General features: G+C 42.4%; 1 protein-coding gene across 1 annotated transcript in view; it reads left to right on the top strand.

The window, feature by feature from the left end:
- Window positions 1-19,099, top strand: part of LOC139837840 (uncharacterized) — a 72,209-nt gene that overhangs the window by 514 nt on the left and 52,596 nt on the right. The window contains exon 2 of the mRNA XM_071827140.1: window positions 466-921. Coding sequence (XP_071683241.1) covers window positions 466-921 — 456 coding nt within the window. The remainder of the gene's footprint in view (window positions 1-465; window positions 922-19,099) is intronic.

The raw sequence follows: 19,099 nt of genomic DNA, 5'->3' as shown, positions 1-19,099 counted from the left end.
ACGAGGAGGAGGATGAGGGTGACGAGGAGGAGGTGGTTGAGGTTGATCCGGCTGCCGCCGGTTCTTCGTCGACACCGAAGCCACGCACGGCGAACTACAGCGAGATCGAAGACGCCATCTTGGTCCGTGCTTGGAGCAAGGTGGGGATGGATGCGTGCACCGGAGTGGACCAAGGCGGCAAGCGCTATTGGCAGCGGATTGAGGATCTGTACCACCAGCTGAAGCCTCGCACGAAGAGCATGGCGGACAGATCCTACCGCTCCCTTGAAGGCCGATGGAACATCATCAAGCCGGCTTGTTCTCGTTGGAGTGCTGCCATGGATCAAGTGGCCGACAACCCTCCTAGTGGATGCGTGCCGGAGGACTATGTAAGTTTTCCTTGTGTTGATGATGTGGAAACATCACAAGCTATCCATATTATGTGTTGATGATGTGGAAACATCTCCTCATACTATTGTTGTGCAGCCCAAGTATGCTCAAGGCCGGTACAAGGACATGGCCGGCTCCAAGAACAAGGAATTTCAATTTCACCATTGCTTTTCCATCCTTCAACATCTTCCTAAGTGGAAGTTGCGGGACAACGAGCCAAAGTGCAAGAAGGAGGCACTTCTCACCATGGATGATGAAGCAGAGGACATGAGTGGGAGAAACACCGGCAAGCCCGAGGGCAACAAGAAGGCCAAGGAGAGGGTCAAGGTAGAACTTGAAGCAGCTAGCTTCCGGGAGAAGTTGGATCATCTCATGAAGTCCAAGGAGGCATTGACGATGAAGATGTTGGAGACCAAGCTCCTCATCACCGAGAAGAAGAATGAGGTGAAGCTTGCCAAGGTGCAAGCAAGGAGGGAAGATGCCAAGTTCAAGGCCGAGCTTGACATGAAGATGATCGCAGCCAAAGAAGCCAAGGCCATGAAGGAGCTCTTGGCCGAGGAGAGGGAAATCATGATGATGCGCACCGACGGCATGGACGAGGATCAGCTGGCGTGGTGGAACGAGACCAAGGCGGACATCATTGCGAGGAAGAAGGCTGCGCGTCAAGCTCGTGCTCAAGGTGAGTCTCCGGCGAGCGGTGGCGCTGATGACCCACAAGTATAGGGGGTGTATCGTAGTATCTTCGATAAGTAAGAGTGTCAAACCCAACGAGGAGCAGAAGGTGTTGACAAGCAGTTTCGATGCAGGAATCACTGTAGATGCTCACAAACAAGTATTCAGGGGGTTTTAATGTAGCAGTTGAATAAAGTACGAGTAAGTAAAGTGCGAGAGTAACAATTGCAGCGAGTGGCCCAATCCTTTTTAGCACAAAGGACAAGCCGATTTGTTTACTTATAATGACCAAACGTTCTTGAGGACACACGGGATTTTAGTCTAGTGCTTTCGCTACATACGATTAATTAATCTTCATTGTTGTGATAAGTGTTGTGTGGGTGAACCTATGCTAATGTACCGCCCTTCCTAGGACTAATACATACTTGTGATTATACCCCTTGCAAGCATCCGCAACTACAAGAAAGTAATTAAGATAAATCTAACCACAGCCTTAAACTCTGAGATCCTGCTATCCCTCCTGCATCGATATACCAACGGGAGCTTAGGTTTCTGTCACTCCGGCAACCCCGCAATTGGCAAACGAGTACAAGATGCATTCCCCTAGGCCCATAAAGGTGAAGTGTCATGTAGTCGACGTTCACATGACACCACTAGAAGAATAACACCACAACTTAAACATCATAACATTGAATATTACTCAACCATAGTTCACTACTAACATTTAGACTTCACCCATGTCCTCAAGAACTAAACGAACTACTCATGAGACATCATATGGAACATGATCAGAGGTGATATGATGATGAATAACGATCTGAACATAAACCTTGGTTCTATGGTTTCACTCAATAGCATCAACAACAAGTAGAAATCAATACCGGGAGAGTTTCCCCTATCAAACAATCAAGATCAAACCCAAATTGCTACGGCGGTGACGATGTGCTGCGGTGGAGACGGCGGTGATGATGATGAAGATGATGATGATGGTGATGGAGATGATGTCCAGCTCGATGACGGTGACGATGGCGTCGATTTCCCCCTCCGGGAGGGAATTTCCCCGGCGGATTTCAGCCGCCGGAGAGCTCTTTTCTCTCTGGTGTTCTCCGCCCCGCAGAGGCGGCTGTAACTCTTCGCGAGGTATCCTCTGTGGCTTAGGTCTTCGGGACGAAGGGTTTCGCGAAGAAAAGGAGGCGAAAGGGGTTGTGGGGCCCCCTCACCACCAGGTGGCGCGGCCAGGCCATGGGCCGCGCCGCCCTATGGTCTGGGCCCACCTTGGGTCCAGCTGGCTCCCCCTTCTGGCTTCCTTCGTCATCTGGAAAATAGGATTTTTGGTATAATTTCCTTCCACAGTTGATCTTTCGAAATATTGTATTCTGACGGTGCTTTTTCCAGCAGAATCCTGGCTCCGGTGCTTGATCCTCCAATAATGATGAAACATGCAAAATAGATGAAATAACATAAGTATTGTGTCCCAATATGAAATATATCAATGAATAACAGCAAATTATGATATAAAATAGTGATGCAAATTGGACGTATCAACTCCCCCCAAGCTTAGACTTCGCTTGTCCCCAAGCGAAACTGAACTCCGTAAACAGGACCACATGTTTATGGAGTGAAGAGTCGATAAATAAAATACGGACAAGAAGCATCATATTCATACACACAAATCATTCTAGTAAACAACTCCCTCATATAACTCAACTTGAAGCAAGTATAAGGTAATCACAAATAAAGGTGCATAAGAAATCATAGTTGGTGATGGCAAACTTCGTTCTTGGTCAGAGAACAATTAACAGGTTATACTTATCTATCGAGCAGCGCTCTTATGTTAAAGTTTATATGGCACAACTTGCATACTCAATCATAATAACCTCCTCATGATCATTGATAACTTGCAAAGCTACATTCATTCAGATAAAACTTGTACTAAACAAGGAAGAATAAAAGACATGATAAAGTAAATCACAATATAGATGGTTTGATCACAACAACTCAAATGCTTGCATAAGATGGAGGGAAATAGGTTTACTGACTCAACATAAAGTAAAAGATAGGCCCTTCGCAGAGGGAAGCAGGGATTAAATCATGTGCTAGAGCATTTTCAGTTTTGAAATCATATAAAGAGAATGAAAGTAACATTTTGAGAGGTGTTTGTTGTTGTCAACGACTGGTAGCGGGTATTCTAACCCCCTTGCCAAACAGACCTCCAAAGAGTGGCTCCCATGAAGGATGTCATCTCTACCAGCAAGGTAGATCATCCCTCTTCCCTTTTGTTTACACATGTATTTTAGTTTACTTAAGGATGACACTCCCCCCAACCTTTGCTTACACAAGCCATGGCTAACCGAATCCTCGGGTGCCTTCCAACAATCTCATACCATGGAGGAGTGTCTATTGCAAAATTAAGTTGCTTACTGATGAATCAGAGCAAAACATGTGAAGAGAATTATTAATGAAAGTTGATTAATTGGGGCTGGGAACCCCGTTGCCAGCTCTTTTTGCAAAATTATAGGATAAGTGGATGAAGCCACTAGTCCATTAATGGAAGCTGCCTAACAAGACTGAAAGATAAAACACCACATACTTCCTCATGAGCTATAAAACATTGACACAAATAAGAAGTAATAAATTTTTGAATTGTTTAAAGGTAGCACATGAAGTATTTACTTGGAATGGCAGAAAATACAATGTAGTAGGTAGTTATGGTGGACACAGATGGCATAGGTTTGGGTTCAGGTTTGGATGCACGAGAAGCATTCCCTCTCAGTACAGGTCTTTGGCTAGCAAGGTTAATTAGCAAGCATAAGAGTTGATGGAAACAAACAAATATACATGTGATAGGCATAATCATGCATCTTCCTTGTAAGCACAAACAATTTTAACTTCAGAATAATATGCTATGAGCTAACAAGAAAGAAAGACAATGAAGCAACTACATGTATTTCTCTTTTCTACTTAAACCTTAAAGTGTTGTTGCTATTGACCAATGCTAAGTTTGCCAAAACCAAATAGATTTATTCAATGCTCCCAAAGTGATACCAATACTAACAACAAGGTAAATCATATAATAGAGATTGCAAACTAAAATAAGATGTGCAATATGTAAATGATAAGACTTCTCATTAATATTTCATAACGATAACTCACACCAAGGGATACATAGACAACCAACTAAAGGAGAGATACTTCCATACTGCAACCCATCTTATATGATAACTTCCCTACTCATGATATGACACTACTTGATAGTAAAAAGTAAAAGGTAGTGATGATGTGATACCGCGGCACTCCCCCAAGCTTGGAACAAACCAAGGGGATGCCAATACCGATGATGAATTACTCCTTTGGTGATGGTGGTGATGAATTCTTGACAAGCTTCTCAACAAGCTCCTGAAGCTCATCAATCTTGTACATGAGGTTGCGGATCATCTCCGAATTGTGCTCGACGCGGTTGAGAAGTATGTCCGACGGCGAGTCCCAGCTCTTGGAGTTACCTCCCCACTCTTCAGCTTCAGGCTTCATCCTTCCTGCAGTGTTAGAACGATCTATATCCCAATTGCTAGGAAATGCCGCCTTGGGAGTCCTTTCAATTTGACTATTGTAAATTAGATTGCGGAAGGGATTGTAGGTGCGTGGAGAGGATGTCTTTGGAGCTAGGTAATGACGTGGAACTCCCCCTCCGGTGCTAATCCGTGCGCTCTTCTTGGCGTTGAACGGGTTTGACACCACTCCGATGCTTGCAATGGTAGTGCGCGGGAGTACTTGCGGAACTTCTTCGACTTCTTCATCCTCCTTCACTTCTTCCTTCAACTCGGGGTCTTGAATACCTTCTTCCGAAGGCTCCTTGTCCTTGTTGTTGGAGACCATGGTGCTCCTAGATTGAAAATAGATCCTGGCAGAAACAGCTCGAAACAAAACACGTCGAGAAAACGATATACGGACCTCCAGGGGTCCGGGGGATTATATAGAATAAATTTTTACAACAAACAGAAAGTACCAGGTCGAACCGGAGTCGGAAAGGGGCGACGAGGCGGCGTCACCATAGGGCGGCGCGGCCCCAGGCCAGGCCGCGCCGGCCTATGGTGGCACGCCCTCGTGCGTCTCCTCCACTCCGTTTCGATCTCGTAATTTTTCATATTTTCCAAAAACAGCAAAAATATTGTTCGGAAGGTAAATTACGAAACTTTTATTACCAGTACTGTTACCTATTCAAAGTAGAGTTACGTGACTGTCAATTTGTCCTTTGATGAAAGCCTCCGGTGTTTCCACTTGAATAATATCAACATCAACATTATAAGAATCACCTGAGATATAATGCTTGAGCCTTTGTCCATTCACCACTTGCGTGGCATTGCCTTGGAGAGAACTAATTTTAATTGCTCCTGAACGATACACCTCCTCAACAACATATGGTCCTTCCCATTTCGAGAGTAATTTCCCTGCAAAGAATCTGAGACGAGACCGATACAATAGGACTTTATCCCCAATATTAAATTCTCTTTTGATAATCCTTCTATCATGCCATTTTTTAACTTTCTCTTTAAAGAGTTTAGCATTTTCATAAGCTTCACTTCTCCATTCATCTAGAGAACTCAATTGCAGCAACCTCTTATTACCAGCTAGTTTAGGATCTTTATTTAATTCCCTAACTGCCCAATAAGCTTTGTGCTCTAGTTCTAAAGGTAAATGACAAGCTTTCCCATAAACCATTTTATAAGGTGACATTCCCATGGGATTTTTATAAGCAGTTCTATAAGCCCAAAGTGCATCCTTCAATTTACTAGCCCAATTCTTTCTAGTTTTATTAACAGTCTTTTGCAAGATAGATTTAATTTCTCTATTTGATAGTTCTACTTGCCCACTAGTTTGAGGATGATAAGCGGAAGCAATTCTATGATTAATACCATATTTAGCAAGAGTTTTTCTAAAACCACCATGAATAAAATGAGAACCTCCATCAGTCATAATATATCTAGGAACTCCAAATCGAGGAAAAATAATATCTAAAAGCATTCTTAAAGAGGTCTCATGTCAACACCCGGATTTTTAAGTCCGAATGCCTATTATGTCATACATCGCAATCCCAGGAATATTGTTGTTGCGAGGCATAATAGTTAAGTATCATAGTCACCATTCATTACAAACCATAAAGTCTTACAATTTGGAATCACATCATCCATATTACACGAATAGTTGATCTATTGATCAACGAACAAACACAAGTTCAACATGAGGAAGCGTAAGATACAAGGACTCTCTAGTCCACAGGCCAACGCTCAACGTCAGAAGACTCCTAGTTATCGTAGGCGTCCTGCTGGTCATCTCCTTGTTCATCTTCATACTCTGGCCATTTGAATAGCCAGGGACAAAGCCGTGAGTACTTCAGGTACTCGCAAACTAATACTAAAGTAAGTGCTAGACATTTCTAGTAGGGTTTGCTAAGCTCTAGTTTATTTGCATAAAGCTAGTTTTGTTGCGCAAACTTTTGAGAAAGCTTAATCAAATACTAACTAACTCAAGTGGGAACATTAGTGTCATTCCCACCATTCAGGTGGTGATTTCAAATCAATTCACCACAAGTCATTTCACCATCTTCTTTCAACACCATTTTCAAAAGAATGACATCGGACAACTGTATGGCCTTTCCAACCGTCCGTAACCGTGGACGCGGCTATTCGAATAGGTTTACACTCTGCAGAGGTTGCACACTTGTGCCACAACATTTGATTTCATCCGTCGGGATTTCCCCGAATCATCGTAACTCAGTACGCGGATCATCAACCATAACCTTTCACTTACATACCCTAGTATGAGCACCTCTCCCCATGAGCTTGGCCTCCCAGTGAAGACAGACAGTCAGCCTGGGAACTGCACAGGGCTTGGGCCGGACATTCACCTCATTCCACGTCATATCATATCACTTCTTTTGTTGTAGAGGCAGCTTTCGGCATAACCCCGATGACGCTTGTTTAGAGGGAACCCATACTAAGATGCATAAATTTCCAGTTAAGCCCTACCCATAATCAGGTATTGTGGGGGTACTCAAAAATTGGAAAGGTATCGCATCCAAACCAACATCATGTTTTATCAAAAATCACCATCTTCTCTTGGTCATATTCACCTTCAAAAATCATTCAATGGAATGAATCATCATTCCAAGGTTTCAAATTCATTTCAAAAATCACCTTGTTCCCATCTAGAGTAGTCAAGTTTTATTTCATTAGCACTAGCTCTAAATCATGAGGGGTGCTAATCTTGCTTGGCTAGCTGGAGACTACTTGTACTAATCTGCTAACCATCTACCTTCAGACGAAAGTTAACTATAAAAGTAACTCTTTAAGAAAACAAGTAAAAACTGGTAAAGTAGTAACTTGGGATAGGCTTATGTAAGAAAAGGAAAGACTATGATGCCTTGCCCCAAGGGGCTTTGCACTTTTGCAAGAATATTAGCTTGCCTTGGTAGTGGTCAAACTGTTCCTCCTCCTCCTCTTGGTAGTATCCTTCTTCTTCGGCGTACTCTCCGGTGCTACCGTCTAAATTTAAATACGAGTATAATTACTTACTAATTCAATGGCTATTCCATACATCACATCTAAACACACAACTATTCTATGCACACACACAATTTAACTAGGTGCATGGGTTGTGTTGTTTGGAGGAGGATTTACTCCTTTATTATTAATATGTAAATGATAGTTTCCATAGGGTTTTTGAGGAATAATTTCCTCTCATTGAAATCTTCTTAAGATTTAATCTCTCAAACCATCATAGATGAACTTTTATTGACCTAAGTCAAATGTTCATCATCATCATTTGAGAAAATGATTTAAATGAGTTAGACCACCTCATACCATTTAACATCACTACAATGATTTAAATCTCAAGTAATTCATATAAGAGAATTTGGACCTGAGGTACAAACATCCCATGAATTCATGTGAGACAAGTTTAAATGAAGTATAAGACTCCACATAATTTGTTTTAATAGTTTTGGAAAATATCAACTAGTTAAACTAGCCATAATGTCCATTAATTCAACCATGGCATGATCATGCAAAGTGACCACACCATTTTATTGCATAAACAATTAGTGTAAGTCAAATGTGAGCTATCAGAGTTGGAATTAACTTAATACCTATTTTGGTTGATTTTTAAGAATTATTTGAATAGGAAAAAGTCCCTGTCTTGTTATTTTTATCAGATTAATTCTACAAAGAATCTGGTCCTGGGACCAGTGGCATTTGATAGATCATTTCTCTAGCTTTCCAACAACATCAAATTCACTAAATTTGGTTTAGCCAATTTGAAACTATTCAATTTCAAAGTTTGTACTGTAAGGAAAATGTTTGGGAAAATTTTAAATCGAATTTGAATTAAAAGGCCGGCGGGAAAACTAACTGGGCCCTAAAGTTTAAAAATGGCCCAAGCCAGCCCAGCCACGGTCCAGTGACGCGCGGGCTGCCTGACCAGGGGGTCCCGCCTGTCAGCGAGTCTTAAAACCCGAAACGGTATGGGCGAATGAGGAGCGTAGGATTAGATCACAGATCGACGGCCGTGGTTCATCGTCGTCTCCGACGAGAACCCGACGGTGCGGCGGTGGCAGTAGGGGGTGGGGGAGCTTACGGCGGCTCCAGCAAGGGTTGGCAGTATGCTCGACGAGGTTGTGGACGACGGCGATTCTCCTGGTACCGGTGGCGTCGCCTGAGGTGGACTGGTTCGCCGGTGATTGCTGCAGGGCTTCCGCGGTGGCGATCTTGCGATTGGCCTTGCTCCGGCGACGATTGGGGTGGCTAAGGGTGCTGGGCGAAGCGGTGGTGAGTGGTGGTCGTGATGGTGTGCTTGGTTCTCTCCAGGGAGGTCTCCTTTTATAGATGGGCGAGGGTGTTGCGGGGCAGGGAAGAAGTCGACATGGGCGCGGCTTCTCCGGCGAGCTAGCGAGCTAGGCGAGGGTGCAGAGGTGTTCTACGTGTCCAGGCGAGGCGAATGGCGGCGACAGCTTGGTTGGGGAGGGCCTGGTTTGGTCGCCTTGCTTCCATGTCTGGAGCGTCTGCGGCGGACCAGGGTTCCCTTCTCCGGCGACGGCGGGCACGGGTCGCGGTCGAGGGCATGTCTGGCGGCGTCCAGGTGGCGAGTGGATGCTCAAGGCGCTCGAAGGGGGTCCAGGGCCTGCGTGGTCGCGTGGGACGGCGCGTGTACTGGGCGTGTTCGCGCGCGCACTGCTGCGACGCGAGCGGCATGTCTGTGGCGATCTGGGCGCGCGATCTCCGGCGACTGTCGAGCTTCTCCTCGACCATGGCCGGTGCTAGGTGGTCCAGTAGGGTGAGGTGGCGGCGTTGGACAAGGTGGGCAGAGGTGGCGATGAAGGAGAGGAGGGGTGGCTCGGCATGGTGGCGCCATGGCCGGCATGCCATGTCCATGTGAGCTAGCCACTCCTCATTAGGGTTACTATGTGCCATTTATGGTTAGAGGGAACCAGGGGACAAGGTAGATTAGAGTTGGGGTAGATTAGGTGGCATAGAACACTATTTGCAATAGTGGCAAATAGTGCCATAATTTGGAAAATACAATTTTGTCTAAATTTGAAATAATTCAAAAGGTGAAACCCTTTGAAATGTTTGTGTTGAGATAAGTTGTAAATGACCAGAGGTGATTTGAGGTGTTGGTGGAATTTTTAGAATTCAAAAATTTGCACAAATGGCTAAGTGGGGAATGTTGCACAAGTTAAAAAGTTGGAACTTTGGATGAGCATAGCTCATGATCAAGGATGATTTTGGCAAGGTGATATTTACGAAAGTTGTTCACCTTGATGTTGACTTTGAAATGGTGCAAAGAGTTAGCAAGGTTTGGTTTGAGAAAATTGAATGGCAAAGGCTCAAAGTAGTGATCAGACCAGAAATTTCAGTTTTGACCATTATTCTATGTGAGCTAGTTTGCCTTTGGAGATTATTTGCAAAGTGAAACTTTGATTCCAAAAGTTGTAATAAGTGTTTAGAAACATTATTCAACTAATGGTGAAGACCCAATTGGTCTAGGGTCAAAATTTATAAAAATGCCATAGGGCATATGTGAGGGTTTTTAGGGTTTTGCAAATATTGGAATTTCTTCCTCTTTGCTTTATTTGGTTGGTGATCTTTACAAGATCACCTTAGTGTTTTAGAGCATAGCAAATACAAGTAATAACAATCATCATGGCATATCAAACAAATGCACAAGTCCTATGCATGGTACTATATGCAAATAGAAAAGTTTTTGTTGGTTTGAAATTTTGCTTTCTGGAATTCTCTAACTTTCTTTTTATTGAAATTTGGGGTGTTATAAACCCTTCCCCCTTACAAAGATCTCGTCCCGAGATCTATAAGAAAATTAGGTACTAAAGAGATCTGGGTACTCCTTCTTCATGAAGTCTTCGCGTTCCCATGTGGCTTCATCCTCGGTATGATTGCTCCATTGGATCTTCAAAAACTTGATGCTTCGGGTGCGGGTGGTTCGGTAAGCTTCTTCTAGAATGCGAATCGGCACTTCGCGGTAAGTCAGATCCTGGTTGATGTCCACCGATCGGTGATCGATGTTCTTGAACACTTCGGTCTTCTCCGGGACTTCAAGGCACTTTCGGAGGAGTGAGATATGAAACACATCGTGCACTGCCGACATTTCTTCAGGTAGCTCCAGTTGATAAGATACTTCGCCTCGGCGGCTGAGGACTTTGAAGGGTCCGACATATCGGGGTGCGAGCTTTCCTTTCAGCTGGAATCTCTGCATTCCTTTCAAGGGGGATACCTTGAGATAGACAAAGTCTCCAATCTCGAAGGTCATCTCCCGACGTCTCTTGTCGGCGTAGCTCTTCTGTCTGGATTGCGCAGTCTTGAGGTATTCGCGAATCTTGTGGACTTTCTCTTCGGCTTCACGAAGAACATCTGGGCCAAAAACTTGGCTCTCTCCGACTTCTGACCAGTTCAGGGGGGTACGGCACTTCCTTCCGTATAAGGCTTCAAAGGGGGCCATCTGTAGGCTGGCTTGGTAACTATTGTTGTAAGAGAATTCTGCATAAGGTAAGCAGTCTTCCCACTTGGATCCGTATTCCAGTACGCATGCTCTGAGCATGTCCTCCAGTATCTGGTTTACTCTCTCAGTCTGTCCGTCGGTCTGAGGGTGATAGGCGGTGCTAAAATTCAGACGGGTTCCTAGTCCTTTGATGGCGTGTAACACACACGTTCGTTGGGAACCCCAAGAGGAAGGTATGTTGCACACAGTAGCAAGTTTTCCCTCAGTAAGAAACCAAGGTTATCGAACCAGTAGGAGCCAAGAAGCACGTTGAAGGTTGATGGCGGCGAGATGTAGTGCGGCGCAACACCAGAGATTCCGGCGCCAACGTGGAACCTGCACAACACAACCAAAGTACTTTGCCCCAACGAAACAGTGAGGTTGTCAATCTCACCGGCTTGCTGTAACAAAGGATTAGATGTATAGTGTGGATGATGATTGTTTGCAGAGAACAGTAGAAACAGTATTGCAGTAGATAATATTCGATGTAAAAGAATGGACCGGGGTCCACAGTTCACTAGAGGTGTCTCTCCCATAAGAAATAGCATATTGGGTAAACAAATTACAGTTGGGCAATTGACAAATAGAGAGGGCATGACAATGCACATACATGACATGATGAGTATTGTGAGATTTAATTGGGCATTATGACAAAGTACATAGACCGCTATCCAGCATGCATCTATGCCTAAAAAGTCCACTTTCAGGTTATCATCCGAACCCCTTCCGGTATTAAGTTGTAAACAACAGACAATTGCATTAAGTATGGTGCGTAATGTAATCAATAACTATATCCTCGAACATAGCATCAATGTTTTATCCCTAGTGGCAACAGCACATCCATAATCTTAGAGGTTACTGTCACTCCCCCAGATTCACGGAGACATGAACCCACTATCGAGCATAAATACTCCCTCTTGGAGTTACAAGCAATGACTTGGCCAGAGCCTCTACTAGCAACGGAGAGCATGCAAGATCATAAACAACACATAGGTAATAGATTGATAATCAACATAACATAGTATTCTCTATTCATCGGATCCCAACAAACACACATGTAGCATTACAGATAGATGATCTTGATCATGATAGGCAGCTCACAAGATCAGACAATGAAGCACAATGGGGAGAAGACAACCATCTAGCTACAGCTATGGACCCATAGTCCAGGGGTGAACTACTCACACATCAATCCGGAGGCGACCATGGCGGTGTAGAGTCCTCCGGGAGATGATTCCCCTCTCCGGCAGGGTGCCGGAGGTGATCTCCAGAATCCCTCGAGATGGGATTGGCGGCGGCGGCGTCTCAGTATGTTTTCTCGCATCGTGGCTCTCGGTACTGGGGGTTTCGCGACGAAGGCTTTAAGTAAGCGGAGGAGATAGGTCAAGGGGGTGCCCGAGGGGCCCACACCATAGGCTGGCGCGGCCAGGGCCCAGGCCGCGCCGCCTGGTGGTGTGGCCACCTCGTGGCCCCACTTCCTTTCCCCTCAGGTGTTCTGGAAGCTTCGTCCAAAAATAGGACCCTGGGCGTTGATTTCGTCCAATTCCGAGAATATTTCCTTACTAGGATTTCTGAAACCAAAAACAGCAGAAAACAGCAACTGGCTCTTCGGCATCTCGTTAATAGGTTAGTGCCGGAAAATGCATAATAATGACATATAATGTGTATAAAACATGTGAGTATCATCATAAAAGTAGCATGGAACATAAGAAATTATAGATACGTTTGAGACGTATCAAGCATCCCCAAGCTTAGTTCCTACTCGTCCCGAGTAGGTAAACGATAACAAAGATAATTTCTTAAGTGACAATGCTACCAACATAATCTTGATCATACTATTGTAAGCACATGTAATGAATGCAGCGATCAAAACAATGGTAAATGACATGAGTAAACAACTGAATCATAAAGCAAAGACTTTTCATGAATATTACTTAAAGACAAGCATCAATAAGTCTTGCATAAGAGTTAACTCATAAAGCAATAATTCAAAGTAGAAAGCATTGAAACAACACAAAGGAAGATAAAGTTTCAGCGGTTGCTTTCAACTTGTAACATGTATATCTCATGGATATTGTCAACATAGAGTAATATAACAAGTGCAATATGCAAGTATGTAGGAATCAATGCATAGTTCACACAAGTGTTTGCTTCTTGAGGTGGAGAGAAATAGGTGAACCGACTCAACATAAAAGTAAAAGAATGGTCCTTCAAAGAGGAAAGCATCGATTGCTATATTTGTGCTAGAGCTTTTATTTTGAAAACAAGAAACAATTTTGTCAACGGTAGTAATAAAGCATATGAGTTATGTAAGTTATCTCCTACAAGTTGCAAGCCTCATGCATAGTATACTAATAGTGCCCACACCTTGTCCTAATTAGCTTGGACTACCGGATTATCACAATACACATGTTTTAACCAAGTGTCACAATGGGGTACCTCTATGCCGCCTGTACAAAGGTCTAAGGAGAAAGCTCGCATTGGATTTCTCGCTTTTGGTTATTCTCAACTTAGACATCCATACCGGGACAACATAGACAACAGATAATGGACTCCTCTTTAATGCATAAGCATGTAGCAACAGTTAATGTTCTCATATGAGATTGAGGATATATATCCAAAACTGAAACTTCCACCATGAATCATGGCTTTAGTTAGCGGCCCAATGTTCTTCTCTAACAATATGCATGCTTAACCATAAGGTGGTAGATCTCTCTTACTTCAGACAAGACGGACATGCATAGAAACTCACATGATATTCAACAAAGATAATTGATGGCGTCCCCAGAAACATGGTTATCGCACAACAAGCAACTTAATAAGAGATAAAGTGCATAAGTACATATTCAATATCACACTAGTTTTTAAGCTATTTGTCCCATGAGCTATATATTGTAAAGGTAGAGAATGGAAATTTTAAAGGTAGCACTTAAGCAATATACTTTGGAATGGCGGAGAAATACCATGTGGTAGGTAGGTATGGTGGACACAAATGGCATAGTGGTTGGCTCAAGGATTTTGGATGCATGAGAAGTATTCCCTCTCGATACAAGGTTTAGGCTAGCAAGGTTATTTGAAACAAACACAAGGATGAACCGGTATAGCAAAACTCACATAAAAGACATATTGTAAACATTATAAGACTCTATACCATCTTCCTTGTTGTTCAAACTCAATACTAGAAATTATCTAGACCTTAGAGAAACCAAACATGCAAATCAGATTTTAGCATGCTCTATGTATTTCTTCATTAATAGGTGCAAAGTATATGATGCAATAGCTTAAACATGAGCACAACAATTTCCAAGTATCACATTATTCAAGGTGTTATACCAATTACCACATATATCATTTTCCAATTCCAACCATATAACAATTTAACGAAGAAGAAACTTCGCCATGAATACTATGAGTAAAGCTAAGGACATACTTGTCCATATGCTACAGAGGAGCATGTCTCTCTCCCATACAATGAATGCTAGGATCCATTTTATTCAAACAAAACAAAAACAAAAACAAACAGACGCTCCAAGCAAAGTACATAAGATGTGATGGAATAAAAATATAGTTTCAGGGGAGAAACCTGATAATGTTGTCGATGAAGAAGGGGATGCCTTGGGCATCCTCAAGCTTAGACGCTTGAGTCTTCTTGATATATGCTGGGGTGAACCACCGGGGCATCCCCAAGCTTAGAGCTTTCACTCTCCTTGATCATGGTGTATATCATCCTCCTCTCTTGATCCTTGAAAACTTTCTCCACACCAACCTTAAAGCAACTCATTAGAGGGTTAGTGCACAATTAAAATTCACATATTCAGAGGTGACACAATCATTCTTTATACTTCTGGACATTGCACAAAGCTACTGAAAGTCAATGGAATAAAGAAATCCATCAAGCATGACAAAACAAGCAATGCAAAATAAAAGGCAGAATCTGTCAAAACAGAACAGTTCGTAAAGACGAATTTCTAAAAGGCACCAGACTTGCTCAAATGAAAAAAACTTAAAACTAATGAAAGTTGCGTACATATCTGAGGATCACTCACGTAAATTGGCATAATTTTCTGAGTTTCCTACAGAGAATTAGCCCCAGATTCGTGACAGCAAAGAAAACTGTTTCTGCGCAGTAATCCAAATCTAGTATCATACTTTTATTAGAGACTTTACTTGGCACAACAATGCAATAAAACTAAGATAAGGAGAGGTTGCTACAGTAGTAAACAACTTCCAAGACTCAAATATAAAATAAAAATACTGTAGTAAAAACATGGGTTGTCTCCCATAAGCGCTTTTCTTTAACGCCTTTCAGCTAGGCGCAGAAAGTGTGTATCAAGTATTATCGAGAGATGAAGCATCAGCATCATAATTTGTTCTAATAATAGAATCAAAAGGTAACTTCATTCTCTTTCTAGGGAAGTATTCCATACCTTTCTTGAGAGGAAATTGATATTTAATATTACCTTCCTTCATATCAATGGTAGCACCAACAGTTCGAAGAAAAGGTCTTCCCAATATAATGGGACAAGATGCATTGCATTCAATATCCAAGACAACAAAATCAACGGGGACAAGGTTATTGTTAACCATAATACGAACATTATCAACTTTCCCCAAAGGTTTCTTCATAGAGTTATCAGCAAGATTAACACCCAAATAACAATTTTTCAATGGTGGCAAGTCAAGCATATTATAGATTTTCTTAGGCATAACAGAAATACTTGCACCAAGATCACATAAAGCATTACAACCAAAGTCCTTGACCTTCATCTTAATGATGGGCTCCCAACCATCCTCTAGCTTCCTAGGAATAGAAGTTTCGCGTTCTAGTTTCTCTTCTCTAGCTTTTATGAGAGCATTTGTAATATGTTTCGTGAAAGCCAAATTTATAGCACTAGCATTAGGACTTTTAGCAAGTTTTTGTAAGAACTTTATAACTTCAGAGATATGACAATCATCAAAATCCAAACCATTATGATCTAAAGCAATGGGATCATTGTCCCCAATGTTGGAAAAAATTTCAGCAGTTTTATCACAGGCAGTTTCAGCAGTTTTAGCAGTTTCAGGCAGTTTTTCGCGCTTTGCATTAGAAGTGGAACCATTGCTAACACCAATTCTTTTACCATTATTAGTAGGAGGTGCAGCAACATGTGTAGCATTAGCATTACTAGTGGTGGTAATAGTCCAAACTTTAGCTACATTATTCTCTTTAGCTAGTTTTTCATTTTCTTCTCTTTCCCACCTAGCATGCAATTCAGCCATTAATCTTATATTCTCATTAATTCTAACTTGGATGGCATTTGCTGTAGTAACAATTTTATTTTCATTATCCCTATTAGGCATAACTTTCAACTTCAAAAGATCAACATCAGCAGCAGGACTATCAACTTTAGAAGCAAGTATATCAATTTTTCCAAGCTTTTCTTCAACAGATTTATTAAAAGCAGTTTGTGTACTAATAAATTCTTTAAGCATGGCTTCAAGACCAGAGGGTGTATTCCTATTATTGTTGTAAGAATTCCCATAAGAATTACCATAGCCGTTGCCATTATTATAAGGATATGGCCTATAGTTGTTACTAGAATTGTTCCGGTAAGCATTGTTGTTGAAATTATTATTTTTAATGTAGTTTACATCAACATGTTCTTCTTGTGCAACCAATGAAGCTAACGGAACATTATTAGGATCAACATTTGTCCTATCATTCACAAGCATAGACATAATAGCATCAATCTTATCATTCAAGGAAGAGGTTTCTTCGACAGAATTTACCTTCTTACCTTGTGGAGCTCTTTCCGTGTGCCATTCAGAGTAATTAATCATCATATTATCAAGAAGCTTTGTTGCTTCACCAAGAGTGATGGACATAAAGGTACCTCCAGCAGCTGAATCCAATAGGTTCCGCGAAGAAAAATTCAGTCCTGCATAAAAGGTTTGGATGATCATCCAAGTAGTCAGTCCATGGGTTGGGCAATTTTTAACCAAAGATTTCATTCTTTCCCATGCTTGTGCAACATGCTCAGTATCCAATTGTTTAAAATTCATTATGCTACTCCTCAAAGATATAATTTTAGCAGGGGGATAATATCTACCAATAAAAGCATCCTTGCATTTAGTCCATGAATCAATACTATTCTTAGGCAGAGATAGCAACCAATCTTTAGCTCTTCCTCTTAGTGAGAAAGGAAACAATTTTAATTTTATTATGTCACCATCTACATCTTTATACTTTTGCATTTCACAAAGTTCAACAAAATTATTGAGATGGGCAGCAGCATCATCAGAACTAACACCAGAAAATTCCGCTGTAGTAGCGGGTGGAGCAATAGGTGTGCATAAGAAATCATTATTATTTGTAGTTGTGAAGTCACACAACTTAGTATTTTCAGGAGTAGCCATTTTAGCAACAGTAAATAAAGTAAACTAGATAAGGTAAATGCAAGTAACTAAATTTTTTTTTTGTGTTTTTGATATAGCAAACAAGACAGTAAATAAAGTAAAACTAGCAACTAATTTTTTTGTATTTTGATTTAGTGCAGCAAACAAAGTAGTAAATAAAATAAAGCAAGACAAAAACAAAGTAAAGAGATTGGGATGTGAAGACTCCCCTTGCAGCGTGTCTTGATCTCCGCGGCAACGGCGCCAGAAAAAGAGATTGATGGCGTGTAACACACACGTTCGTTGGGAACCCCAAGAGGAAGGTATGTTGCACACAGTAGCAAGTTTTCCCTCAGTAAGAAACCAAGGTTATCGAACCAGTAGGAGCCAAGAAGCACGTTGAAGGTTGATGGCGGCGAGATGTAGTGCGGCGCAACACCAGAGATTCCGGCGCCAACGTGGAACCTGCACAACACAACCAAAGTACTTTGCCCCAATGAAACAGTGAGGTTGTCAATCTCACCGGCTTGCTGTAACAAAGGATTAGATGTATAGTGTGGATGATGATTGTTTGCAGAGAACAGTAGAAACAGTATTGCAGTAGATAGTATTCGATGTAAAAGAATGGACCGGGGTCCACAGTTTGCTAGAGGTGTCTCTCCCATAAGAAATAGCATATTGGGTAAACAAATTACAGTTGGGCAATTGACAAATAGAGAGGGCATGACAATGCACATACATGACATGATGAGTATTGTGAGATTTAATTGGGCATTACGACAAAGTACATAGACCGCTATCCAGCATGCATCTATGCCTAAAAAGTCCACTTTCAGGTTATCATCCGAACCCCTTCCGGTATTAAGTTGTAAACAATAGACAATTGCATTAAGTATGGTGCGTAATGTAATCAATAACTATATCCTCGAACATAGCATCAATGTTTTATCCCTAGTGGCAACAGCACATCCATAATCTTAGAGGTTGCTGTCACTCCCCCAGATTCACGGAGACATGAACCCACTATCGAGCATAAATACTCCCTCTTGGAGTTACTAGCAAAAACTTGGCCAGATCCTCTACTAACAACGGAGAGCATGCAAGATCATAAACAACACATAGGTAATAGATTGATAATCAACATAACATAGTATTCTCTATTCATCGGATCCCAACAAACACACATGTAGCATTACAGATAGATGATCTTGATCATGATAGGCAGCTCACAAGATCAGACAATGAAGCACAATGGGGAGAAGACAACCATCTAGCTACAGCTATGGACCCATAGTCCAGGGGTGAACTACTCACACATCAATCCGGAGGCGACCATGGCGGTGTAGAGTCCTCCGGGAGATGATTCCCCTCTCCGGCAGGGTGCCGGAGGTGATCTCAGTAATCCCCGAGATGGGATTGGCGGCGGCGGCGTCTCGGTATGTTTTCTCGTATCGTGGCTCTCGATGCACGGGGGTTTCGCGACGAAGGCTTTAAGTAGGCGGAGGAGATAGGTCATGGGGTGCCCGAGGGGCCCACACCATAGGCTGGCGCGGCCAGGGCCCAGGCCGCGCCCGCCTGGTGGTGTGGCCACCTCGTGGCCCCACTTCCTTTCCCCTCGTGTGTTGGAAGCTTCGTC

The sequence above is a fragment of the Lolium perenne genome, chromosome 3, assembly GCF_019359855.2.
Source record: "Lolium perenne isolate Kyuss_39 chromosome 3, Kyuss_2.0, whole genome shotgun sequence".
NCBI classification, from domain to species: Eukaryota; Viridiplantae; Streptophyta; class Magnoliopsida; order Poales; family Poaceae; genus Lolium; species Lolium perenne.
Note: the sequence above shows the minus strand (reverse complement) of the source record. Positions and strands in the feature narration are given on the sequence as shown.